The following is a 26874-nucleotide window of genomic DNA, read 5'->3' as shown; positions in this document are numbered from 1 at the left end:
TAAATCTCTTTAGGAATACAGGTTGGCTACTGCACATTCTTGCTGCATATGCTACGAATATTTTAAAAGACAAACAGTGGGGCCTCTCTTTTTGTGTCATCATTCCATCCTCAAAGCCGCTGGAGGTAACCAGGTGTGTGCTAATCTCTGGACAGCAGGCAGGTTTTTAAAAAGCACTTAACATTCATGCTTATATAGCGGGAAAGGCAGCTGCTCTGACACTGAGGCTGCCTGACCCAGAGCGATTTGGCACATTGGACTTCTCGTGAATGGCAGGGAAGTAGACAAGGTCACTCCTGCAGCCTCTGGACCTCAGGGCGTGTAAGTGCTTAAAAGCAACAAGTACCGCATCTTCTCATCACCACGGCGAAGATGAGACACCCTCGAGGTAGACAGAGGCGTGAGACCAAAAGAGCCCGGGACACCGAGTTCCAGAGCTCGGTAGGTCCACTTCTCTGACTCTCAGTGTTCTGACTCTGAAGTCTCACAAATCTGTAGCATGAACCTCGCTACCCATCTGCAAATCTGCCACGGGGAAGTCACTTCTCCAAGAGGCCAGAAGGTGACATCACCACCTCACTGGTGCCTTGGGACATTGACTAAGCCACTGGGACGCAGGGCTGGGGTCATCTCTCTGCAAGCCGGCGTCATCCAGGCAAGTTCGGGTCACGCTTTCATCCTTCCTAGTAAGGCTCCCGGCCTCGTTCCCACTCCTGTCCTAGGTTCTAGATGTTTTTCCCCCAGGGCGTCCTCCAAAAAACGAATTAGAACACTAGGATCCACCGCCAAGAACAGGTTCATCATCTTGAGTACATGCCGTTGGCCAAAAGTTGACCCTGTTACAAATGTGCTTCAATATAAAATGCTTAATCATAACCATATCGTACGGTCCCACCAAAAAAAAAAAAAAAAAAAACCACTGAGCACACTGTACAACCTCAATATCCATAGACTGATATAAAAACGTTTCCATTTCTATGGCAACGGTAATATGGTAGTACAGTGGACCAAAACAGTAGCTGGTCGCTATGAGAGAAATTTTATCCATCAACCCAAGATCTTTTCCACCAGCTTTCATTTTCCTATTAGCGAAGAACTAGGAGAAAGACTTGCAAATATATTTCCAAGGGAATCCAATAATGGAAACAGAAACTCAGCTCAATTATGATAAATAAATCCTTTCAAAGCCCTGAGAATGCCTAAATAGGTAAATTATTAAAAAAAAAATCTTAATGGGTGAACAAGAAGGGCTGTGGTTGAGTGCTAATTGTGAAAACCGGTTCTCAGACCTTCTTGTTCATACGCTCCCCCTTACAAGAATTTCGAAAAACTCATGTCTCCCCGTCATGCAATTTCAATTTGGCATTCGAAAATATTTGATTTAAACAGTCACAAAGGATGAAATTTCCTGTGTTCTGCAACCATGAAATTTTGAATAAAACTGCTACTCCACTCCCATACTTACACTCAATGGAATGACCTGAGACCTTCCATCCTGCATTTCAAAATATACGTGGCTAAGTGCTACTTTAACAATCAGTCCACACACACAGAGTTCCTTTCTCTCCTTGAAGTTATACAACCATCCATGTGCCCCAGACTCTTGTCCTAACGTTATTATCTTCCTAAGGCCAACAGTCTCATTGGTCACACTACTCTATTTCTGTGCAATAATAATAACAAATAATAATAATAACTTGAAATCTTAAAATTTGTACCCCCATAATATGCTGAAATAAAAATAAATAAAATGAAATTAAAATAGGCAGTGTATAATTAAACTTTTTTTTTAATTTCTTTGACCATGAGATAAAAATTTTCTTTTGGCTTAGTTTTGTTTTTTTGTAGAGTCTTGCTCTTGTATCCCTGGCTAGACGTCTGCATAGCTCACAGCAACCTCAAATTACTGGGCTCAAGTGATCCTCCTGCCTCAGCCTCCTTCGTACTTGGGACTACAGGTATGCACCACCTCACCTGGCTAATTTTTTTTATCTTAGAAGAGACGGGGTCTTGCTCCTGCTCAGGCTGGTCTCAAACTCCTGACCTCAAGTGATCCTCCCGCCTCGGCCTCCCAGAATGCCAGTATCACAGGCGTGAGCCACCAAGCCCAGCCTGGCTTAGTTTTTAAAATTATCTTTAGTCCTGATCAAAAACAACATACATAACATAACAACATGTGATGATCAGACCTAAAAAGGCAAACGCATGTATCTTAATGCCACGGCCAGGAGGGCAGGTATGAGGTCTTGATACGTCAGCGCAAGGCACCAGGGTGACATTCTTCCCAAAGTGGGCAAGGAAACACAAAGACAGAGGAGGAAGAAAAGGACATCACCGGTACAGTCCCGGGCAGATCAATCTCGCAGAAGAGACAGAATTTGAGGACATGGAAACCGACTCCCTGAGTCCACCTACGCCCAAGTCACCCTTCGAAAGACTTCAAAAGTTCACAGGGGCTCCACCTGAAAAACCTAGAGCAGACCCACCTGTACCTTGTGCAGAGCCCAAGTGTAGCCCACATACCACACGTTTGAAGATTTGAAAGTCAGCAATCAAGGGAGCAGGCTTTTAAGTAATGTTCTATCTTCCTACACTGGTGAATAATATATCTTCATAATGCCAATCAAAAAGTACGTAATAAGCCACGGCTCATGAGCGGGCACAATGCCAACGATGACTAAATGTAATTATGATGACCCGTGCCTGGATTTTCTGTTGATGGGTCAGCAATGTTTAGATGAGTAATCAAATAAAGACTTACATAATTCATAAATGATTATATCTTTTTATCTACTTTGCCTGCATTTCAGCCAAATTCATTAACTACTTAGCTAAAAGTCAAGAGTTTCACATAACCCATGTTGTAGCCACAGAAGTCACCTAATGGGTTAAAAGATTTAATCCATTATAATTATTTCATCTACATCACATTTTAATATGCCTTATCCAAAAATGTAAATTGGAGAAAACGCAAACTTCGAAACGTTTTTAGTCGTTCTGTTTGCAGAAAAGCTATTTTCCTTCTAAACATCCTCCTATTCCAAATAGTCTACTGTCCTAATATTCTAAAAAGTACTTGCTAACATTAACAGGTAAAACACAACTTTCAATTAATGAGTATCAAAAACTTTAAAATATTTAAGTAAAATTAAACATTTTAATCTAGGTTTTCAGAATTTAATCTCATTAAATGTGTTCGTAAAATAGAATTATCCACAATTCTAGCATTCAAGCTTCATCCAGGTCACGTCTATGGCTATGTATACATGTGTGAGAACCTTATGAATCTGAATTGTAAAATACTTTTGTTTTGGCTTATTTGAATTGTAAAACGCTTCTGTTTTGACCGTGCAAAACAAAATTAAATTCCGTTTGATATTGTAAAATATTCCCCAGCCCAGTGTATGCAAGAGCTGCAAACTCTGTCCTCATTATTAAGCACCTCTGGAATCAAAAGACACTCAGCACTATCGCCGCAGAGCGCTATTTCATTACGTTAAAAAAAAATCTATTACATCTGTGCTCTCTGAGACAAGTGATGTGACCATCGACTTAACCTGGCACTCTGACAGTGACAAAGCCCACAAAATTCGCAGCACTCATAGACATAGCTGCCTAATGTCCCGAGGGCTTGGGAGAGATACAGACAATCATGTCCCTTAAGCCTCCAGGGAGGCTGGTGGGTATGAGCTAAACACACCTGGCCCGGCGTCGAGCACAGGCTCCCCGGGGAAGAGGCGGCCGTGATCTTCGGGTGGCGTGTCTGTCCGTGCCTGGCATGCTCCGAGTTCTCTAAAAGGCAGGGCCCGGGCTGGAGGCCCCTCTCACGTGGGTGGCAGTGTAGTTAGTGCCCACATCAAAGACCACTTGCACGTTGGTTGTTTCTCAGAGCTGAGGACAGGCCGTACAGCGGTTAATTAAGATGCACGGGCCGGGCGCGGTGGCTCACGCCTGTCATCCTAGCACTCTGGGAGACCGAGGAGGGCGGATCGCTCGAGGTCAGGAGTTCAAAACCAGCCTGAGCAAGAGCGAGACCCTGTCTCTACTAAAAATAGAAAGAAATTAATTGGACAAGTAAAAATATATATACAAAAAATTAGCCGGGCATGGTGGCGCATGCCTGTAGTCCCAGCTACTTGGGAGGCTGAGGCAGGAGGATCGCCTAAGCCCAGGAGTCTGAGGTTGCTGTGAGCTAGGCTGATGCCATGGCACTCTAGCCTGGGCAACAAAGCGAGACTCTGTCTCAAAAAAATAAAAATAAAAAATAAATAAAAAAAGATGCACGCCCCCGAGGCAGCCCAAGGCGACCACAACCACGGCGAAGGCACACCAGCCACCGCTCCGTGGGCGCCCGGCACAGAGCCCGGCCTCTGGAAGCGCATCCACATCAGCAGAGCCCACGGAAGCCGTCCCAGGGGGCACCCGACGCCCGGCCAGGGGCTGGGGACGTTGACACTGAGCGCAGACAGGGCCTGTCACTTCTCAGGTAGGGCAGGACTCCAGCACGGCCCTGGAATGTCAGCCTGGCCCTGGAATGCCACTGAGCAAGGCCTAGAAGAGAGGCACAGCCCTGGGGAGGGGAAGGACGCTGGAAGATCGGGATGGCCCTGGAATGTCAGCCTGCCCTGGAGCAGACACGGGGCGGACAAGGGCTGGGCCCTCCCCGCACACTAGGCCATCGGGTGTCACGTCCGGGGTGGGGGCTGGGGTGGGGGCCACGACAGGGAGGGGCCGGACGAGACCTGGGCTGGCAGTTAAGGCAACGGACGCGTTAACGGGGAGGAAAAGATGCAGACAAGAAGCCTCGGAAACACACGCAGCTCGGACTCCCTCTCCAATTCCACACCGAACCCAGCACACGCTGGACTTACATTACATATGCCGCGGACAGAGCAGCAGAGGATACAAACTCATTTCTGACTACCACTGAAAAGCAGAACCTTCTAGTCACTGCTTTGCGCTCACAGTTTTCACCGAGTGCAGAAAACCCAAATAGCATCTGATACGATGCACATAACTTTACATAATCTGATTACCATCCTGCAAAGAGGTTCCAGCCCGCGGTTCTCCCTTCTATTGGCCACCAAAAAAAGACATAGTTTGAAACTATGGCTGACAGTGACCTTCTCAAAATCACAACAAGCCGATTCTGCAGCTTTCCTCAGTGATATTTGTCTGATATTTTAAGTCTGACCATCCTAAAATCTTATTGATGTAATTTAATCGATAAGTATTTACTGAGCCCCTGCTATTTTCGAAGCATTGATTTCAGAACCAGGAAGAATCACCCTTAGCTTAAAGTCTACTAAAAGCTCTGCCCGACCAGGGAAAAAGCGACATTTCCTTCAACTGCAGAATAAGAATATTATCATCTACCTTACAGGCTGTCCTGAAGACAGAATTAAATGCAGTTACCGGGTATCACAGGAGGCACAAAATAAAAATATTTTGGGGGTGCGGGGAAACTGTTTTTAATTGCAGGGTTATGACACAAACGTGATAAAATTCGAGATTCATTTTATTCACCATGCAAGACAACGATAAAGGGAGTTCGTGGTGTATACAGCAGGTGTCCAAAAACAAACCCAAAACAGGTATTTCTAGGAGAAAGGACTACGCATTTTCTACTCATAAACAGACTTATTCCCCATTATCTATATAAAGGTTTTTGATTTATATGAAGATCATTGAAGCTGCCTTCACTTTTTTGGTCTTTGTTCTGTTTTTCCTTTCGTGGGCTAAAAAAAAAAAAAAAAATCAAAAATCATACTTTCCTGGTCTTCCGTTCATAGAGCTTATTATTTCAGAGCCCTTTCATAAACTTCATTCACTGCTCTTCTTTGAATTCTTACATTCAGAACGTTTTTGAGCTGACGGAAACCTTGGCAATGAATGGTCTGGTCCCAGTGAGAGGTGCCCCGAAGCCCAGAATGGTCAGATGGAACCCAGTGGTGACAGGCACTCCAAGATGGGACAAGGACATCTGTAACCCTACTGGTTCCAGGCCTGACGCTTGGGTTCAGGCCCACGCAGGTAAGAAGATCCAGATGGCAAACGAATGGTCACCTAAAGAGGTGGCCGCTCCAGGTAAAGGCATGCCATGTGGAACTCAGATCCAACTGTCCACGTCTTCTCATTTTTCAAAAGGTACCCATAAATCCAAATTTTCCAAAGACATGACTTGCAAATGGTAGATACCAAAATGACTTCAAATTACTATTTAGATCAACACATACAGACACACATACACATGCTCACTCAACCTCCTACCAGCCAAGCCTAGCTGGGCTACACCAGGGTGAATGTCCATACGGGCTCTCCACCTGATCACATAGAATTCAAAACCAGGTGAATGGGTTTGAAAGGTCCGTTAAGTTCCTACAGAGAAAGGGTGACTTTGTTTTCTGCCTGAAGATTCCATCTTTCACATATCATTATCAAAAATGGTTTTGACAACAGGATACTGACTCACTTTTTTAAATACGTAACTATGACTTTTGGCTTATTTACTATCATGCTACCTTTACATGCTACCTTTTCTTTCTTTTTTTTTTTTTTTTTGAGACAGAGTCTAGCTTTGTTGCCCAGGCTAGAGTGAGTGACGTGGCATCAGCCTAGCTCACAGCAACCTCAGACTCCTGGGCTCAAGCGATTCTCCTGCCTCAGCCTCCCGAGTGTCTGAGACTACAACAGGCATGCACAACCCTGCCTGGCTAATTTTTTCTCTATATATTAGTTGGCCAATTAATTTTTTTCTATTTATAGTAGAGACGGGGGTCTCCCTCTTGCTCAGGCTGGTTTCGAACTCCTGACCTTGAGCAATCCTCCCGCCTCGGCCTCCCAGATTGCTAGGATTACAGGCGTGAGCCACTGCCCCAGGCCAACCTTTTCTTATCCCAATGTGTTTTATTCTCTTTACATCAAGCTATCTAATATTTAATAAGTTTCTCTTTGCTTCCAACTCTGAGCGCCCAGTTAGGATGAATCTTGCTCTTTGAGTTTTCTAGTACAAATAGTGAATTTTCAGCACACACAGTGAATTTTCTTATTAATAAACAAATGCAATTCCAGTTACGATTTAAGACCACCAAAGAAAACAATGTGATTGTTTAAGTCTCCTTAGTATTACTAAAATATCATCTACATATTAAATAAAAATTTAAAAAATTGATAGTCTCATGAAACACAATCAAATTCTACTTCTCAGGGTCCACAGTTAAACAATATTTACAACCCAACAAGCCCTCTCGAGTGACCACTGCACGGTCCTGTGGCCCACCTGCCAGCATCTTTTCCTCTCCAATCAACCCCCCGTAAAAACAGCAATTCCCCAAAACGGCCCTAAAAACCCAGGCTCTGAAACTTGGCAGGATCTACCCACCTAACAGAAGGCCATCTTCACACTTTCCCCTCACACTTCATGAATAAACATTCCTGTATTCAAATAAGTTATACATTAACTAACTCCACTAATTTTGATTTCCCTTTGAATGGAAAATTGAGTCATTCTGGCAAGACGGCAGAGTTTGCAATTCAAATGACAAGAGATTTTAATAACGGGGGGGGGGGGGGAAATAAAAATTAGTGGCAGGAGTTCTAAGGCACCGTAATCCCAACACTTTTATTGCAACGGCAGAAAGCGCTCATAAATACTTCCCCATTCGGAAGCCACGGGGGGTTTTATTTGGACATGCATCATTGCACTTATCTACCTGCGACCCTACGGGGGCGTCTCTGCAGGGACTCGGCAGGTACCAGCTCCAACTCCTAAGGGCTCCCCAACCCCGGACATTAAGAGGTAATGTCGCCACTTCTCAGTAAGTAACAACGAAACAGTCAGTGGATTAAATGACTTCCGTACATTATCACCATAAACAATAATTATTTGGCAGCTGCCCTTTGCGTGTGCTTATGAATAAATCAAGTCTCATTGATTTACTAAGCCCAAACATTTCACATTTTGCTCCGCTAATAAGAGCCATGATCCTCCTCGGCACTTAGCGGTGCTTTCATGTAGCGTGCTCCTTAATACTTTTAATAGGAGATATTAGTGCCGATTAGCTCCCGAGCACGAAAGCCACTCTCCGAACCGCCAGCCGACTGGCCGCCGAACCCGGGTCCCTCTGAACACGCCCTCGTTAGCGGGGTTCTCCGGCGGCTGGTGGGAGCCACGTCCCAGTGACATCTCCTGGGGCTCCTGCCACCCCGGTCTCCCTTCCCTGTAACTTTTAACGGAACCAAGGACGGCCCACATTAATTCACAGCTTAAACCAACTGTAAATCGCGAGGCAGGAAAAACACAGAACCGTAAGGAGTTCTATGTGCGTCGTTAAAACTATTATCTAAGAAGACGCAATCGCTTGCTTTCCATGCAGTGACTTCAGAAGAGCGAGCAGAGACCGCTCTGGACAATCCCAAAAACGTCCTCCTGAGAGATGGACGGCAGGGAAGTCTGACAAGGGAAGCCATCCTCTTCCTCCTCCCAGGAGACAACGGGCAGGATTTCCAGGCACTCCCAGGCTGCCGCCCACAGCCCAGACTGGACAGGCTCAAGGACGGGACACTCCGGGTCTCTGGGGTCCAGACGGGAACAGCCTTCTGCAGTTCTTCGCGGAGGGAAACCCCGCCCAGGCACTCACAATAACTTCCAAACCTCGTGAATGGGTCCCGCAGTGAACCCATCAGCAATTCCGACACCTCACTTCCGAGTCAGGACAGAGTCCCGGGCTAGACTTGTACCGACCCAAATTCCAAGCATGAAGCAGGACAACTGGCACCCCACACCTTTCTTCCTCCACGGGGAGCACAAACCAAGGCATTGCAAGACTGGAAAGCTCTTCGGTGATTATATACTGCAATCCCTCCTTCCAAATACGGAAAGCTGAGCGGGGAGCCTCCCAGGGACTTGCACTAACAGCAGAGGCAGGATTCGAACCCAGATCTCTGGCTCCAACCTCAGGCCCCTCCCTTTACACCTCCCTGCCTCCCGGGGATCGGTAAGGAAACCTCTCTGCCACCACGCAGTCTCCCAAACAGCAGCAGCCTGCACCGTGGACTGCTGGAACTCCTGCTAATAGCCCACGACGCCTTTCGTGTTTAGCCACAAAAAAGATGGACCAGGCCTCGCTGCAGAATTTACAACCATATTCGCTCTCTAAGACAGAAAACACCACGGACAGGAATCCCTGCTCGAAAAATAGATTCTACTATTCCCTCTGGAACAACTGCTGCCTCTGGTTACAAAGCAATAATTATTCCGTCCTACAGCGATCAATAAAAACCTCTTGCCCCGTGAACCTGCTGCTATTTCCTGACTTTGTTCTCTGCACTAGAGATCTCCAAGTTATATTGATTTACCTACTAAATTTTTTTTTTTAAGTTTCTTTAAAAAAAAACAAAACAAAACACTGAAGACCTCCTCAAATTAGCAGAACCTGTAACTGCTGGAACAGACTTTCAATCTTTCGGTTACATTCACGGTTTCCCTTGTTCCAGGGTTTTCCTTCCCGTTTTTCACTCTGAACTTGTCATTTTAAGGGCCTCGGCTGTGTCTTGTCTAATAGCACCAAGTCAGTGGGATACAAATGTGATTCCGAAGCTGTGGCGGCTGCCACATTTCCCTTCCAAGCGAGGAAGAAGAACTGATTCACAGACTCCGCCCTCGCTCTCAACACCAGCATGGATTTTTACCAAATGCACACGGTAGCTCTTAAAGAGTGTTAAGATTCAGCACCCCGGAACTTCTCTCTAATGCTATTCACTAGAGCAGCTATTAAGAAGTGAAACCGGCCGGGCGTGGCGGCTCACGCCTAATGTGCTAACATCAGATTTGGGAAGACACAATCTGGTGCCTCAAATGCCTTCAAGACTCATGGCCGGGTGCGGTGGCTCACGCGTGTGATCTTAGCACTCTGTGGGAGGCCAAGGCGGGAGGATCGCTCGAGGTTAGGAGTTCGAAACCAGCCTGAGCAAGATCGAGACCCCGTCTCTACTAAAAAAGTAGAAAGGAATTAATTGGCCAACTAAAAATATGTAGAAAAAAAATTAGCCGGGCACAGCGGCGCATGCCTGTAGTCCCAGCTACTTGGGAGGCTGAGGCAGGAGGATCGCTTGAGCCCAGGAGTTTGATGGAGGTTGCTGTGAGTTAGGCTGATACCACGGCACTCTAGCCCAGGCAACAGAGTGAGACTCTGTCTCAAAAATAAATAAATAAATAAAATGTCACTCCGGACCCATGTGGGCTGGGGCAGGGGCTAAGCAGGCGTTCCCAAAAAGCATTACAGGGCACTGCTTAGCCCCAAACGTGCCTCCTTCCCCTCCAACCTGTTTATGCACAACTGGGATGAGAACTAAAAGTGGAGCCCGATCCGCTAACAGCTATTCTCCAGAGCTCACCTAAGAAGCGCCCTCCAGCAGAGGGGTCAGACGCGGGGGCTCCCCGTGCAGACAGAGGACAGGGGTGTAGCCCAGACGCAGGTTAAGGAGGGCATCAGCAGCTCCTGCGCCCTGGTACCAGCAGCGACTCTTGTCCTTACTGCTTCGGGCTACTGCATAAGCAGGATCCCAACCTTCTTCAGGGAGGGCATCGCTCGGCTAGGGACCCAGAGAATCTTCGCCAGGAAGTCCCCAAGCACAGGCAGTTTAAGTGCTGGCACTCCGAGCCCGGGAGACCGAGCTGACGCCAGGGGCTGACTGTCCATCCAGGTAGGTGAAGCACACTGTTCAAAGCACCACACGTTTGCAAGTACGGTTGCACTTACACGTCCACCAGCTGATTCATGGAGAAACATGATGCTGGCAGCTGGAGGAAGAGGAGAAGGAAGAGGGGAAGAAGGAGGCTCCCAGCACCAGAGAGAGCAGGTGCAAAGACCCAGAGAGGTAAGAAAAGAAAGCAGACCCGTTTTCTCCTTCTTCTAGGACAAGACAGGGCCAAGATGTCAGCAAGGCGACGAGCTCGACCCTGACAAATGTCACATAAACCCAACTCTGAAACTCCAGCCATGGTTTACGGCCCCCTCCTTAGCAGGAGATCGATTATGCACAACAAAGGGTAGTAAAAAAAAAAAAGCCACTGGCCGTTCCCACCAACCAGAAAAACAATATATCATCACCTAAAAAGAAGACGCTAAAACTCAGATACTCTGGAAGCTCAGGCCGCGGGCTAACATCACGGCCAAAATAAACCTCAGGATTTTTACCTCCGAAAGTGTAGACATCACTTCAAAATAAAAACAGGCCGCTAAGAGGACATGACACAGGCTTGGAAGGTAGCATCGAAGGCCTGCAGGTTGTCACTGCTGTGGTTAGCACATAATGAAACACAAAGCACAGGGCCTTGAGACTCTAATACTTGGTCGAACTCGGTTTTCTCAAGTCCGGGTTTGGAGGCGTTTCTTCAATGCATTTATTATAATATGCAACCCACTCTCTCCCAGCAAGGTCCGCCGACCTCGGTCCTATGTCAGGTTGAGCCCACAGTTTGTGGCTACCCGGCTGTCCTGTGCATTGTAGCGGGTCTAGCAGCACCCCTGGCCTCTTCCGACTAAATGTCAGTAGCAACCCCCTTCCCACACCTCCCCAACCAAAAATGCTCCCAGACGTCCCCTGCAGGTGGGGAACTGCCCCTCTCCAGAGCCCCAGCTTTGTGGCAACTAAATGCATCTTATCTGTCTGAGCTTTTGGCCATCCTCTAGAGAGCGATGTCACCTGTCTTCATCTGTCTGGTTTCCTAAATGCTTCACACCCTGACAGCCTCCCCGTGACAAGACAGACCAAGACGTACCGCGTTTCCCCGAAAATAAGACCTACCCATAAAATAAGCCCTAGCAGGATGTCTAAGCATGTGCGCAATAGAAGCCCCACCCCGAAAATAAGCCCTAGTGACGGGCGTTCTGCACAGCGCGTCTGCACAACCCGTGCGTGTCGTCGCGGAGCGGGAAAGAAGACGAGCAGCCCTTCCCATCTGCCCCACGAGAGCTCTAGTGCTCAACAGGAGAGATTGGGGTCAGTGGTTCTAAAGGAAATACAATCGCAATTTCTAAAGGAAATACAGTCGCAATTCCATCCATTCAGGATGGAATTCGGGGTCTGGAGAGTGATGATGATGTTCCAGAAGAAGACGACTTAACTCTATTTGAATCAATGTAGATGGTTGTACCGTACTTAAAAAAAAATAACACATCCCCTGAAAATAAGCCCTAAGGTGTCTTCTTGAGGAAAAACAAATATAAAACCCTGTCTTATTTTCGGGGAAACACGGTATTAGAGAAGCCTCTTATTGAAGACGCCGTCTAGTCCCGTTCGAAATGCCGACTCACAGAAGAAAAGCAACAAAATCAATCACCAAAGAGAAAACGAGACCCCGAATCCCGGTATTATCCCGTCAGCCTTGCTTTCCTACCCTCCGAAAGCAATCTGAGGATGAGGCTCCAACACCTTCAATTTCCCAAAGGCACGGTTGGCTCAACCGCCAGGACCAGGTCTGACGTCTGAGAACGCACCCTCTCCCCACTGACCCCGGCACCCTCCAGGCTAACAAGGCCCAAAAGCCGACGTGCAAAGCAATGCAAGACCCTTGTGCTAAAATCCCTTGGGGATGCTCTACAAGGTTCCCCCTGCCTCCCCCCCTTACGGCAACCACGAGAAGGACGATGGCTTGCAAAAGCAAAGCCTTCGAAACGGGCTCACCGTCCGGCGGCATCAACACCTTGTTGTTCTGCGTGCACCACCCCACGGGGTGCAGATCCGCTATGACCACGTCGCACCAGAAGTCGGCCCTGCGGTCCTCCCCGTAGCCGCAGTAGCGCAGGAGCAGCAGCTGGCCGCATGTGGTGATGATGGTGGCCACCCAGTACGTGTCCGGATTGTTCTTGTTGGCCACCTCCAACTTCATCCCCGGCTGGAAGTTGCTTTGAATGCTGATCTCCACCTTCAGGAGTCAGAAACACAGAAAGGCCGACATTAGCCACATGCATCTGGGAGATGACAAGAACTACCGTGTTTCCCCGAAAATAAGACAGGCTCTTATATTTATTTTTCCTCAAGAAGACACCCTAGGGCTTATTTTCAGGGGATGTGTTATTTTTTTTTTGAGACCAGTAGGACCATCTACATTGATTCAAATAGAGTGAAGTCGTCTTCTTCTGGAACATCATCCTCACTCTCCACACCCCGAATCCCATCCTGAATGTCTTGCGACTCTATTTCCTTTAGAACCACTGGCCCCAATCTCTCATGTCAAGCAATAGAGCTCTCACAGGGCAGATGAGAAGGGCTGCTCCTGTTCTTTCCCGCTCCACGACGACACGCACGGGTTGTGCAGACGCGCTGCGCCGTCACTAGGGCTTATTTTCGGGGTGGGTCATCTATTGCACACATGCTTAGAAATCCTGCTGGGGCTTATTTTATGGGTAGGGCTTATTTTCAGGGAAACATGGTAGTAAAAACACAGCACTTTAAGCCAATACTTCTATTGCCCTGAAACAGGCATGTATATGTCTGAGTGAAAGATAATGTAAGCCACAAAAGTCATGCTAAATTTCCTAGCAACCACATTAAGGGGGAAGAAAAAAAAAAAAAGCAAGCTATGATAGATAATAGCCGGGCATGGTGGCGCATGCCTGTAGTCCCAGTTACTCGGGAGGCTGAGGCAGGAGGATTGCCTGAGCCCAGGAGTCTGAGGTTGCTGTGAGCTAGGCTGACGCCACGGCACTCACTCTAGCCTGGGCAACAAAGCGAGACTCTGTCTAAAAAATAAAATAAAATAAATAAAACAAAATAAAATAAGGAATCAAGCCAGACGCAGTGGCTCATGCCTGTAACCCCAGCCATGCGGGAGGTGGAAGGACTGCTTGAGCTCAGGAGTTCAAGGCCAGGCTGGGCAACATAGCCAGACCCTGCCTCAAAAGAAAAAAAATAATAAAAATTAAAAAATCAAAGTTCTAGCTTCTTCAGTCAGCCAATAGGAAGAAGTATAGGGTAAGAAAGGGTCCCAATTTGCTTATGATATTCAGGCTACATCTCTGCACCCCGAGTAGCCCAGTGCAAAAATGTATCTCAGGGTCAAATCTCCATTTCCATTAAAACAATACTGACGCCTAAGAACTCAGGTCCCAGAAATTTAGCCTTTTCCTTACTAATGATGTATTGCCAATATCTCACACCTAAGCAAAACTCTGATGAAAACTGATTTTTTTTTTTTAATTTTCTAGGATTTGCCCTCTGCTGGGCATACTATTTGCATTTATTTGCAAATAAATACTATCGATGGAATCTTTGTTTTTGGTTGGTTGGCTCCAAATGCTCTCGGCACATGTAATGGTTATTTCCTGTGCTATGACTCACCTGCCCACAAATGGCTAAAAAACTTTTACAGGTCCTTTCAAAATAAAAACATCAATTCAAAATGAAAATAAATAGGCATCACACCTACAAAGAAGACGTTACACATTATACCCACTTGCCTAGCTTGTTGGCTTTTTGCTTATTTATTCAAATGAATCTGACCTGTGGCTCATTTTCCCTGCGGGTATCTGTGAAAACCACACTGACTTCCAAGGACCGTCCCTCTTTATCCCAAGAAACCTGGGCAGAATGTCCCTCCTCCCACTGCCTTTCTTCGGATCGGTTCTCCGGCTTGTCCCTGGAGAAACCCTCCCCTGCCACCCCCCTCCCCAGACGCAGGTCGGGAGGGAAGAGCAGCCTCAACTTACGTGTTTGAACGACGTGTGCGGCGCGGCACTGGCGCCTGTTTCTTCCAGATACTCTCCCCAGTTGAAGCCGATCTCCTCCAGGCTGGAGCCCTCCTCTGCGGGGAAAACCAAAGAAGAGAATATCAAGGCTGGAGCAAAGGCGGGAAAGAGGGGCTAGCCTTCAACCGAGACCAGAAAACCCTTTCGTGTGCAAAGAGGATAAGCTAATTCTGTCGGCGAGGAGGAGGATCCCGCTGCTGAATTCCTCGAGGAGCTTCACTTTGCTGATCTTAGAGAGGCTGACTAAAGAAAGGGAACCACTGGGGAAATTCTGCTTCGGCGGCCCAGACGAAATTAAGAGCTGCAGGAAGCGTTCCTGGGGAGATGGCACGAGGCTCGCTTCGAGGCACAGCAGCTGCATGCCTGCGCGTGCGTTAGCTTGAAACTCGCCACGGTGGATGCGCCAGCCTGCAGGAAGGTGGGAGAAGAAGGTGCTGGAAACTGTCTGGCACTGAATACACACGATGTCTACAGAGAACCAGCGCCGTCTCTCCCCGGGCTTCTTCCTATACCTGGAGATTATAAAATAATATACTTGCCTGTCAATGCCACAAGGAACGTTACAAAGCGCTGACTCTGATGTCGTTTTTAAGAAGGAAAAAGAAAAAAAAAACGATGCCTAGAAGGATTCTGGCAAGTTAGCGACAGCAACTGACACCTCCTCCCCGTCCAGGATCCCCGACTCTCGCCTGCTGCGGGGAGAGAGAGCTCTCAGGGCCAGACACGGCGGCACGCACCCACAGAACGTGTGCCACTCCGACCCCACGGAGCAGACAGAAACACAATCAGACGTGCACCCCGGCTCTTAAAATCCTAACTACTCGAAATGTGCACAGACCACGCAAATTCCCAAAAACTTTTAAGGCTTACGTACAGTAAGATGTAATCTGTGCAACTGAAAAGCACCAAATGACACATTTTCAGGGACAAATATCGTAGTAGACGGGATGTCGTGGTTTCAAATGGAAAGACATAATAAGGTGTACACGAGTATTTTAGCCTGTTTGCAAGGCTGTCGTTAGGGAACAAACATACAACAGGAGCAGTTGTCCAAACAAGCAAATGAGAGCTTCGAAAATGTGGGTTCTCTCCTGCAACACTGCTCAGTGGATGCTGAGGTTCAGCCTGTGCATTTTCTACAAGCAAGAGCCTACTTCACTGGCCAAGCATAACTACTGCCTTCAGTCCTACAGTCAGTGCAGAAATGCTGCCTATCCTGTCCAGGCGGCAGGAGAATTAGGGACAGGTGGGTCTGTACCTAATTTTATTTATTTTATTTTTTTATTTTGGAGGCTTTCACTACCTTTTTTTCTACTAAAACATTTTAACTTGTAAGCAGGAAGCATGATTCTCTCCTGATACTCTGCATCGTCTCAGAAATTGGAAGAGGATAATGTTTTGCAAAGTCAGAATATGCTAAAGTGAAAGGTACCTTGGATTTTGCCTTCTAAGCCGAAGTTGCTTAGAATCACCTCCTTCAGTTTTACCCCAGTTAAATGACTTACGACAGAACGTCCAAGAAAAAAAGAAAAAGCCATCCGATGAGAAAACATCGCTTTCGTGGCTCTCCCAACATCCTGTCCCCCCGCCCCCCGGGGTTGAAGCTCTTCAGGCAGAAATGTGCTCCCCAAATAAGGCAACGGGTCCTGCAGCCCCCAGCCAAGGACGGGTGGTACCAGGGAGATCTGAGCTTTGAAGACATAGTGCAGCACACTCAAAGTGTCACCTTCTGCAAAACACCCGGGGTAGGCAGGGCACCTGCTGATTCTGCCCACGACACTCCCCCCCCCAAAAAAAACAGCACAGCACAAGGCATCGACTGCCAAACTTGCTTCCTCATGTACTAGTCAGAGGCATCAGTTCACCACCATCTATGTGCCTGTGTCCGGGCCAGTGTCACAGTGACCGAGGATAGCAAACTTGCTGCAGAGAAAGTCCAGAATTTCTTTCCACCCTCCTTGTCTCGTCTCAGCTCAACCAGAACCGCCCTGCAACCTCCCTGTGCTAGCTGTCGTGGACTCTTCCAGCTCCACAAAACCACCATGCTCCCTGGAGGGTCCTGAGAGCCGTGCTCCGTTTGGGCGTCGGTCCTCTGCCACCTGCTTGCTGTGGTTCGGACACAGCCTGTCCTGCCAAATTTCAAGCTGAAATGTGACCCTCCCTGTGGCAGTGCAGGGACATAGGGCCTGGTGGGAGGTGCCTGGGTCACAGGTGCAGTCCCTCAGAGATAGATTCATGCCCTGCGGCAGGGGTGGCTTCTGGCTCTCCAAGAAATTGCCTAGTTCCCAGAGAGCGGCTGGTGAAGAGTCTGGCTGGCTCCCTCGTTCTCTCTCTCTTGTTTCCTCTCTTGCCATGTGATCTCTCCACCCAAGCCCACTCCCTTCCAGATGGGACTGCCCCATCCTGGACTTCCCAGGCACCAGAATCCTGAGCCGAATAAACCTCTTCTCTTTGCCCAGCCTCTGGTATTCTATCATAGCAACACAAAGTGGACTAAAACAGCACTTTCCCTGCAACGCCTCGGAATCCTTCCAAAAACCCTGATGGACAAGACGCTCACAGAGGCCATCGCAGGGGCTCAGAACGGTGAGGGAGTCACCAAGAGCCGCTGCTGCCCCGTCCAGAGTCAGGAGCCCGTCCCAGGATGTCTGACTTGTCAAAGCTGGGGCTCTCATGAAGCACCTTCCTCCCCCCTTCTCCTGCCTGCACCTGCCATCAGAAACCACCAGGGCCCCGTCCCTCCACCTGCAGAATCCGGGGGACACTTCCAGGCTGACCCATGTGCCTCTCCGTGTTGGTGAGCATCCAAACACTCCACAGCCAAAACCAGGCCAAGAGAAGACACAGGAGGCGGCTAAGACAGAGACAACAGAGTGAGCTGCACCCCCGGAACCGGTTTGCGAAACTGGGGAGAAGACGTCGGCGTGAACCTCAGCCCTGGGCCGAAGGAGGCAAGAGGCTTCCCAAGAAGGACACTGTTGGAAGGTGGAGCAGGCCGTCTTGTTGAGCGAGTCATTCCTCCACATCAGAAACATCTGATTTGAGGCTCAACCGTCAGAAACTGCTGCCACCAGCACCTGGGGTGGGAGCCCTTAGCACCCCGAGTCACAGAACCCACTAAGATTCCACGATGCTATCCCTTCAAATCAGGGGCGACCGGACCCTAAATCTCTCAGCTTCCACTTTGAGACCATTGGTTGTGGTTCTTTATTCTTCATGCAATTCTAATCTATGCTACTAATATTTTACCAAAAACTGTGCTCCCACCAAACATTAATACGTTACAAACTACATTTCTTCCCAGCAGAACGGGCTCGACACTTCAGAATATACTCATGTACGCGGTCAAGCTAACCATGAGGTCAGATGGTGATGCTGGATTCCCCCCGGCAGGCATGAGGAAGAACAGTTAGCCCTGTTACTCTCTGCTGGCCTAAGGAAAACACTTTAAAAAGTACCCCAGGCCAGGCGCAGTGGCTCACGCCTGTAATCCTAGCACTCTGGGAGGCCGAGGAGGGCGGATCATTTGAGCTCAGGAGTTCGAGACCAGCCTGAGCAAGAACGAGACCCCGTCTCTACTTAAAAAAAAAAAAAATCAGAAAGAAATTAGCTAGACAACTAAAAGCATATATAGAAAAAATTAGCCGGGCATGGTGGCACATGCCTGTAGTCCCAGCTACCAGGGAGGCTGAGGCAGGAGGATCGCTGGAGCCCAGGAGTTTGAGGTTGCTGTGAGCGAGGCTGACGCCATGGCACTCACTCTAGCCTGGGCAACAGAGTGAGACTCTGTCTCCAAAAAAAAAAAAAAGTACTCCAAACGCCAGCCCAGGATGGGATTTAAAAAAAATCAAAAAACCTTTTATGCCCAGCTCTGATGACTCCATGCTGTTTCAGCAAAGTCAGGAACAAAATTTAGGGTCAACGCAATGCAGTCTCTTAAAATCTGTCGCACACAAGCCTTCCTGAGGTCTGTGTGCCCTGAACGTTCTGATTCCCTAAAGATGTTTCAAAACTGGCAATAGATAAACACACACAATGTTTATGAGGAGAGGTCTCATAAACCCAGTGCAAATATTTATGGGTGATTCATAAACCTCTTAAACCCATAAACATTTTACCAGGGAAACTCTGACAGTCCCCCTCTCCGCGGGAGGCATTTCCCCATGATGTCACGAAACCCCGCTATGCAGCGCGGCTGAGGAAATTTCACAATTTAGAAGAAAACAGGCGTGTCCGTTAGCAGCAATCCAGTTTTAGGAAACAGAAAAGGCTATTTGTGGGACCAGACTGTTTCCTGATAAACGTAGAAAGCATACCTTACTAGAAGCTGGGGTACAAGCGAAGTCACCGCAGTGAACGATGGGACAAACAAGCGGCCCCGTACATCATTTTTAGTTTTTAAGTAATAAAATCTTGAGTTTGGACAGTCTTACAATCTGAAGTGAGACTCGCCTCGCAAGGCTGAATATTAAAGCCTGAGACCAGTACCCAATAAGGGAACTGAGAATTGGCAGACGGAGGGCGAACCCAGTTCTTACTGAGCACCTTCTGAGATGTGCTAGATAATTGTTTTAAATGTGCAAAGAGAAAGAAAGAAAGACACTGAAATCTTTCTTATTTTAAACGCGGAGAGTCACTTCTTACTACCATGAGATTTAGACGCTAGTTCAGGTGTGAGTGAGTACATGTAACCAACGGTATAGACAGAAAGGAACAGTTGCCCACTGCTGACCCTAGACCTAAACTCACAAAGGCAGGACCATGCCACAGGCGGGGACAGTTCTCCTAACACCAAGGTCCTCCTGATTATCCCCACTACCCAGATGGCCAGAGTTTTTCTAAAGGAAAAGGAGAAAAAAAAACAAACAAAACCAAAACATGAAAAACTCAGCTAGCCAGGGGAAGCCGCAGCTATTCAAAGAAGGTTCCGGAAAAAAAGGAAGAGCCCTGAGCCCCATAGAACTAGCTCCCAGCAAGAAGGGTAAGGTCTGAGTTTTTCTAAGAAGAATGTTGATTCCTTTCCTTCCCAAACAGAAGAGACTGTGCAGTTTCTCCAGTTAACATAATCCCAACGCCAAAAAAAAAAAGAAAAGAAAAAAAAAAAAAGAATCCAGCCCGGGTTTCCTGCACGATTCTTTTCTACGCATAGGCTCTACATGGGCAACACGGCTTTATCTGCAGTCCTCACCAGGAAGTGACACTTGGCAGGCCCGCAGAAACCGTGCCCAGGAGTCTGCTGACCGCTGCGTTCGCCTATTGCTCTGCTAGCTTTGACCACGGCCACGCGGCACTCAGGACCCCGGCAGGGGGACCCTGGGGCACGTTCTTCTCCGTGGACCCGAGGACGCGTCTGCTCCGTCTCCTCTCCCTCCCTGTGCTCCTGTCAGCCACGCACTCACCCGGCCTTCCTGGGAGCAGGAGGAAATGGGATACCGTGCCCATTACAGGACTCGGGAGCCCGTTATGAACCCCGGCTCCGACGTGAGCTTGCCTTAGGAAAAAAGGGGGGGGGAAAGAAAACAACCCTGCAAATGAGACCCAGAGTCTGCAGTTTTCAGCTGAAGTTTTCCTTTCCAGGAATCCTCATTGACAAGGCATCACAGAGGCAGGGCTGCAGGGTGGGGAGAAATAAACAACCCAAGAGAAAAACACCCCAGAGCAACAGGGTTAGGTTTTTTCCCCATTCTTTGACCCCACAACTTTCTCAGGGAGAAGAGCGGTTGTCACGCAGGCGGAGTCACTTGTGGGGCAGACGCAGTGATGGATCAGGTAGCACGGGGACAGGGGACAGGCGGAGTGCAGGAAAGAACAGCAAAGAATCAGACATGTGCCTCTGTCCTATAATACGTGTGTGTGCATGTGTGTGCACGCATGTTGTCTGTGTGTGTCAGGATTTCCTGATGACTCGTCCCTGCGCTGAAGGGGGGGGGGCAGGCACCCCTGACGGGGCATCTCGGGATGCCTGAGGTTAAATCCTGCTGCCAATACACCACCCATCTCACCCATGTATAAAATGGAGATAATAAGGCCAGGCATGGTACCTCACGTCTGTCATCCTAGCACTCTGGGAGGCCGAGGCAGGAGGATCGCCCAAGGTCAGGAGTTCAGACCAGCCTGAGCAACAACAAGACCCCGTCTCTACTAAAAATAGAGAGAAATTAATTGGCCAACTGAAAATATAAAAAAAAAAAAATTAGCCGAGCATGGTGGCACATGCCTGTAGTCCCAGCTACTCGGGAGGCTGAGGCAGGAGGATCGCTTGAGCCCAGGAGTTTGAGGTTGCTGTGAGCTAGGCTGACGCCACGGCACTCACTCTAGCCCGGGCAACAGAGTGAGACAGAAAACGGGATAATAGAAGCAGCTATGTCAGTGGGTGGTGGCAGGGTGAACTTGAGTTAACTCAAGTAAAAGGCTTGAAATTGTGATGCCTGTCATATCGTCTGAACGTGTGCTCATATCCACCGTCCCTCATTCAACAGTGGAAACAGAACCAGCTGGAGAACGCCGGCTGGGCCTTCTCTGGAATAGGGGACATGTAAATCCCCCCAAACTCTCACCCAGGAAAGCCCCTGAGCACTAAGAATCTGAGCAGCCCCAAGCACGCCCCCGTTGGCCCCAGAACAAAATATCCCCACAGGGGATTCCAGCACTGAAAACATTTGTGGGTTAATTGGTCTAAAAAAAATAATCAAAAACTCCTTGAAGAATCATATCTGATTAACAGTTTTAATACTCAAAATGAGATTTGAGTTTCTAGAATGAAGTCAGCCTCTCTCTGCATTCTCCCAAGTCTTAGACCCTGCTTTTTTTTGTTTTTTCTTTTGAGCCAGAGTCTCGCTCTGTTGCCCAGACTAGAGTGCTGTTTTGTCAGCCTCGCTCACAGCAACCTCAAACTCCTGGGCTCAAGTAATCCTCCTGCTTCAACCTCCCAAGTAGCTGGGACTACAGGCATGCGCCACCATGCCCGGCTCATTTTTTCTATATATTTTTAGTTGGCCAATTAATTTCTCTCTGTTTTTAGTAGAGACGGGGTCTCGCTCTTGCTCAGGCTGGTTTCGAACTCCTGACCTTGAGCGATCCTCCCGCCTGGGCCTCCCAGAGAGCTAGGATTACAGGCGTGAGACACCACGCCCGGCCTGCACCCTGCTTTAAATTTATTTCCGCTTTAAAAGTGTCTGTCTTTGTAGTGTCATCTAAAACTCTCCTCCCTGTACAAGCATACACAGGAACTCCAAGGAAAACCATTAAGATAATTTAGAGCTATGGAGAAATACTATTTCTATTAAAGATCTGGACATCTTGTGTGTTTTAGGCCGTGCCCCTCCCCCAAGAGCAAGGGACTAATCAAGAAGTGGGTCCACGGGGGCTCGTGGCACGGACCCTCCCCCCAGCCACGGACACGATGACTCTGACTCTCAGAGTCCCCAGCACACAGACTCGGCCCCACGGAAATGTCAGCACAAATCATTTCCCCGACACCAGGTTACCATTAATGAGTCTCAGGATCTACTCAAGCTAGCGAGATACACAGCAGCTGTGTGAACACGAAAAGCCAACACAGAGTTGGCTCTTAATGCACTTTTGAAAACATAAACCACGGAGAACGACGAAGTGATAGACTTTGAGCATGTGTGCGGACCATATACCAACAAAATACGGTCACGGCAAAAAAAAATACGGATCTCCAAAAACATGGAAAAATAACGTCATGCAGCAAAAAAAGACAGATCTGTACTTAAATAAAAGCAGAATAACGAGGATGACCCTTTAGTCTATGGGACTTTGCCTTCTCAGAAAAGAATTTCCGTATTTCTATCGGGCGATAATGATTGGGCTCTACTTGTAGGAGAAGACGTTTCTCTGCATACGCTGTATGTGTACAAAATCTTAACGGGGGACAAGTGAGCTGACTTTGAAACAGATAGTAACCTCTTTCAACATACTAAGGAATCCATGGCCAGGCGCAGTGGCTCACGCCTGTAATCCTAGCTCTCTGGGAGGCCAAGGCAGGAGGATCGCTTGAGTTAAGAAGTTCGAGACCAGCCTGAGCAAAAGCGACACCCCGTCTCTACTAAAAATAGAAATTATCTGGAAAACTAAAAATACATATATAGAGAAAAAATTAGCTGGGCATGGTGCCACATGCCTGTAGTCCCAGCTACTCGGGAGGCTGAGGCAGGAGGATCGCTTGAGCCCAGGAGTCTGAGGTTGCTGTGAGCTAGGCTGACGCCACGGCACTCTGGCCTGGATGACAGAGTGAGATTCTGTCTCAAAAAAAAAAAAAAGTATTCTTTTTGAATAAACCCGTTCATTGTGTAAACATTTAGAAAAAGATGCATGTATAAATTCATCAGTTAAATATTAATATTCAATGAAAGGTTGTGTTGGGGAGGATTGTTTTGGTTTTTCAGATTTTTTTGAAGGGAGAAACACTTTACTGAAGACCCTGTCGACCTAAGTTTCTTTCACACGGTGTACTTTTCCCAAAGACATGCTCAACCCTTTGCACACGTCTTGCCTCTTTTAGGCAGACCCAGTTCTCCTGTCTCTCCCTGACACATGAGAGAGCATTCTATTTCCCTGTCGTCCTTGCTGTGACACAAACCTATGACCAACTTCTCCTGGTCAAGGGAAGCTGGACAAAGATAGCCATTTGTCCCTGAGCTGGACCACTGAATGGCTGGCTCAAGACCTCCTGCCCTGCTATTCCCAGTCCTGACACGCCGACCCTGGAGGATGGCGCACAGTGAGGTCTGTTGGAGACGCTGTAATGATTTATAAATATTTACCGCTTTAAGCCACCGAGATTTTCAAGTGATGTGTCATCTCGCTATAATCGACCCTGCTATACTTAGTATAGGAATATTCGTTTGACCCACATCCTGCAGTAACTTTAAAGCTGCGATAGCCTTTTCAACAGGACAGCAATCTGGGCTCGGGGGCTGACAACAGTAATCCCAGCGCTTTGGGAGGCCAAGGCGGGAGGATCACTAGAGGCCAGGTGTTTAAGGCTAGCCCGGGCAACACAGCAGCAAGACCCTGTCTCTTCAAAAAAATAATAAAATAAAAAATTAGCCGTGCATGGTGGTATGCACCTGTAGCCCTAGCTCCTGGGGAGAATGAGCAGGGAGCATTGATTGTTTGAGGCCAGAAATTGGAGGTTACTGTGAGCTATGCCAATGCCACTGCACCCTAGCCTGGGTGACAAAGCGAGGCCCTGATTCTAAAATAAATAAATAAATGAATAGATCGGACAGCAAACGCCAGGAACACGCAGAATGTGAGATCTAGGTAGAAGAAATGTTGCCTCATTGTTTCCTGGCCATTTTCAGGATACTGGATTTCAGAAGATATTGGTCAATGCATTCCAAAAGCCAGGTGGATCTAGAAGACAAAACCTTACCTGAATCAAGGTCTCCATTTCCGTTGGCCGAACCAGGCTGCTTTTCCAAGGGTGAAGGGGAAGGGTCCTGCATGTTGGAGACTGACAAACCGCTCTCCATTCCCGCCAAGTGAGTGGCCCCTTCTCTTAGTTCATCCTGCGGGAAGAACTACCTAAGAGCAACCGAAAAGAAAGGAAATAAATAAATAAATAAATAGGTCAGAGCTCTTTAATTATATCAATTACATTAACTCGTTTTGCAACTCTCTGAAAATGACGCTATCCCATCTGTGTTGCCGCCACTTCCTTGCGACATTTAGGATGGCACGCGAGGTGGGTAAGAGACAATACGGGGAATGAAGACTCAGGCGCACCTCTGTCCAAGGTCAACGACAGAGGTCGCGGCGCAGCAAAACCACCAGTTTTCTAGAGGGTCACTGGCACCTCTGAGATGGGCACACTTTTCACCAACGAACAGAAGGGACGCTTCTATTCCCCCGCCCACCCTGGAAACGGGGAGGGAGGCCAGCCCCTGCTCCATGCTGTGAAGCGGCAACACCCCCCGAGACCTCAGCATTTCGCACACGCGGGCTCCGCACCACACGGCTCAGCGACGAAGGCCTCCAGTGTCCCATGTGGTCTCTTTGCAAAACCACGAAGTATCCACGAAGTTTGCAAAGAATGTGCTTTTGTGCAAACCGGAAAACGGGGACAAAGACGTTGTTCCCTGCGCTAGCACTGCCAGGCGTCGACTTGCCTTCCAACGTGACAAAAAGAGGCAGAGCGGAGAGCTCGTTCTCACGGCATCCTGCGGTCCAGTTCGCTGACGTCGGAGCCCAGAGACACCAGGAGCAGCCGGAACCGACATGGTGTCTGTAAATCTCTCGTTCATTCCATGCCCTCTTTTGCTTCATATATACACAGGATTTTAAATCAGCGACAGGTCAAGTATAGAGGAAGAAAAGCAAGAATACAGTGGAAGATACCTCTCAGGGGGATATTCTGCAATTCGCAAACTAGTTAGATGTCTTTTAGGAATACCACATCCTTCTTAAAATACACGCACGTGTGCACACACACGTTAGGAGATTTCGCCAAAATTGAAGGCTCATCCAAGAATGCGTTCACCGCTTGTGCAATGGCTGGGAAAAAACTGGAGACTGCTGCCAGGAAGAGACAGCAAGAGACAGGAAACGCCCCAGGTACACAGCACTGGAACTGCATGCAACACGGGTTTAATTATCCACTTGTCGTATATAAACTATGACACCAGACACAGTGGAGAAGATACAAAGCTACTTCTCTATCGAAATAACAAAGAAGGGCCGTGCAGGTGGCTCACGCCTGTAATCCTAGCACTTTGAGAGGCTGAGGCGGGCGGATTGCTCGAGGTCAGGAGTTCGAAACCAGCCTGAGCAAGAGCGAGACCCCGTCTGTACTATAAATAGAAAGAAATTAATTGGCCAACTAATATATATAGAAAAAACTAGCTGGCCATGGTGGCGCATGCCTGTAGTCCCAGCTACTCGGGAGGCTGAGGCAGGAGGATCGCTTGAGCCCAGGAGTTTGAGGTTGCTGTGAGCTAGGCTGACGCCACGGCACTCACTCTAGCCTGGGCAACAAAGGGAGACCCTGTCTCAAAACAAATAAATAAAATAACAAAGAAGGAAAATACCTATTTTAGAATAGGAGCTATAAAAATACCTAGACTGGTTCATGAAACAGCAGCCTAGGCTTTTACGGCTACAAAGACAGGTTCATGAATAAGCAAATGAAAAACAATACAACACATAAAGCACCTGGGATTGATTGACAAGATTATCGTTCATTCATTCAACACCCAGAGCACAGGGGCTTTATCACACTGTCTGATGGAAACACGAGGGCACAGGGCGCTAAAAGCCCACATCCATGGTACAAAATCTCCGGTCAAGACTGGCCAGGACGTGTGGGAGCTACAAGCAGCAAAGGCAGAGGATTAGGAACAAAATGGTTTCTCCCCAGTTTTTTGTTTTTGTTTTTTTTTTTTTTTTGCAGTGGCGTGATCATAGCTCATTGCAGCCTCAAACTCCTGGGCCTGAGCGATCCTCCTGCCTCAGCCTCCCGAGCAGCTGGGACTAGAGGCAAGCGCCACCATGCCCGGCTTATTTTCCTATTTTTTTGCAGAGACAGGTGTCTTGCTCTTCTTGCTCAGGCTGGTCTCCAACTCCTGGCCTCAAGCAATCCTCCCACCTTGGCCTCCCAGAGTGCTACGATTGCAGGCACCCAGCCTCTCTGGTCTGTTTAAAAATCACACCAAGGACAGGTGAATACCAAGCCCAAAGAGCCAGGTACACACACTCACTATGGCACTTGCAGGCACAATAGAGAAGGCAAGTTAAGCACCTTCATCCAAGCCCTCTAGAAGTTTAAATCTAAGACCATGTAAGAAAATACGGTATACGCAGGAATGATCCGAAACTTAAAAAAAAAAAAGTATTCTTTTTGAATAAACCCATTTACTGTGTAAGCATTTAGAAAAAGATGCATTTATAAATTCATTAGTTAAATATTAAAATTCAATGAAACGTCGTGTTGGGGCAGGGGGTGGGGGGATTGTTTTGTTTTCTTTCAGATTTCTTGAAGGGAGTAACCAGGCCATTCTGTAGCCATGTGACATGCACAAATTACTCAACCTCTCTGTTCCTCCGAAGTCTCCTCAGTTAAATGAGAAGGCTCGACTAGACGCCACCAGCGGCCCTT

General features: G+C 47.9%; 1 protein-coding gene across 1 annotated transcript in view; it reads right to left on the bottom strand.

Annotated features, from left to right (window-relative positions):
* SFMBT2 (Scm like with four mbt domains 2) overlaps positions 1 to 26874 on the bottom strand; it is a 168461-nt gene that overhangs the window by 123917 nt on the left and 17670 nt on the right. The window contains exons 2-4 of the mRNA XM_012741235.3: positions 24154 to 24305; positions 14712 to 14806; positions 12688 to 12928 (exon numbers count right to left, since the gene is read on the bottom strand). Of these exons, the coding sequence (XP_012596689.1) occupies positions 12688 to 12928; positions 14712 to 14806; positions 24154 to 24253 (436 nt within the window). The 5' untranslated portion in view covers positions 24254 to 24305. The remainder of the gene's footprint in view (positions 1 to 12687; positions 12929 to 14711; positions 14807 to 24153; positions 24306 to 26874) is intronic.

This window comes from Microcebus murinus, chromosome 25 (assembly GCF_040939455.1).
Source record: "Microcebus murinus isolate Inina chromosome 25, M.murinus_Inina_mat1.0, whole genome shotgun sequence".
Taxonomy (NCBI): domain Eukaryota; kingdom Metazoa; phylum Chordata; class Mammalia; order Primates; family Cheirogaleidae; genus Microcebus; species Microcebus murinus.
The sequence above is the reverse complement of the archived record's forward strand: the minus strand, read 5'-3'. Positions and strand labels throughout refer to the sequence as shown.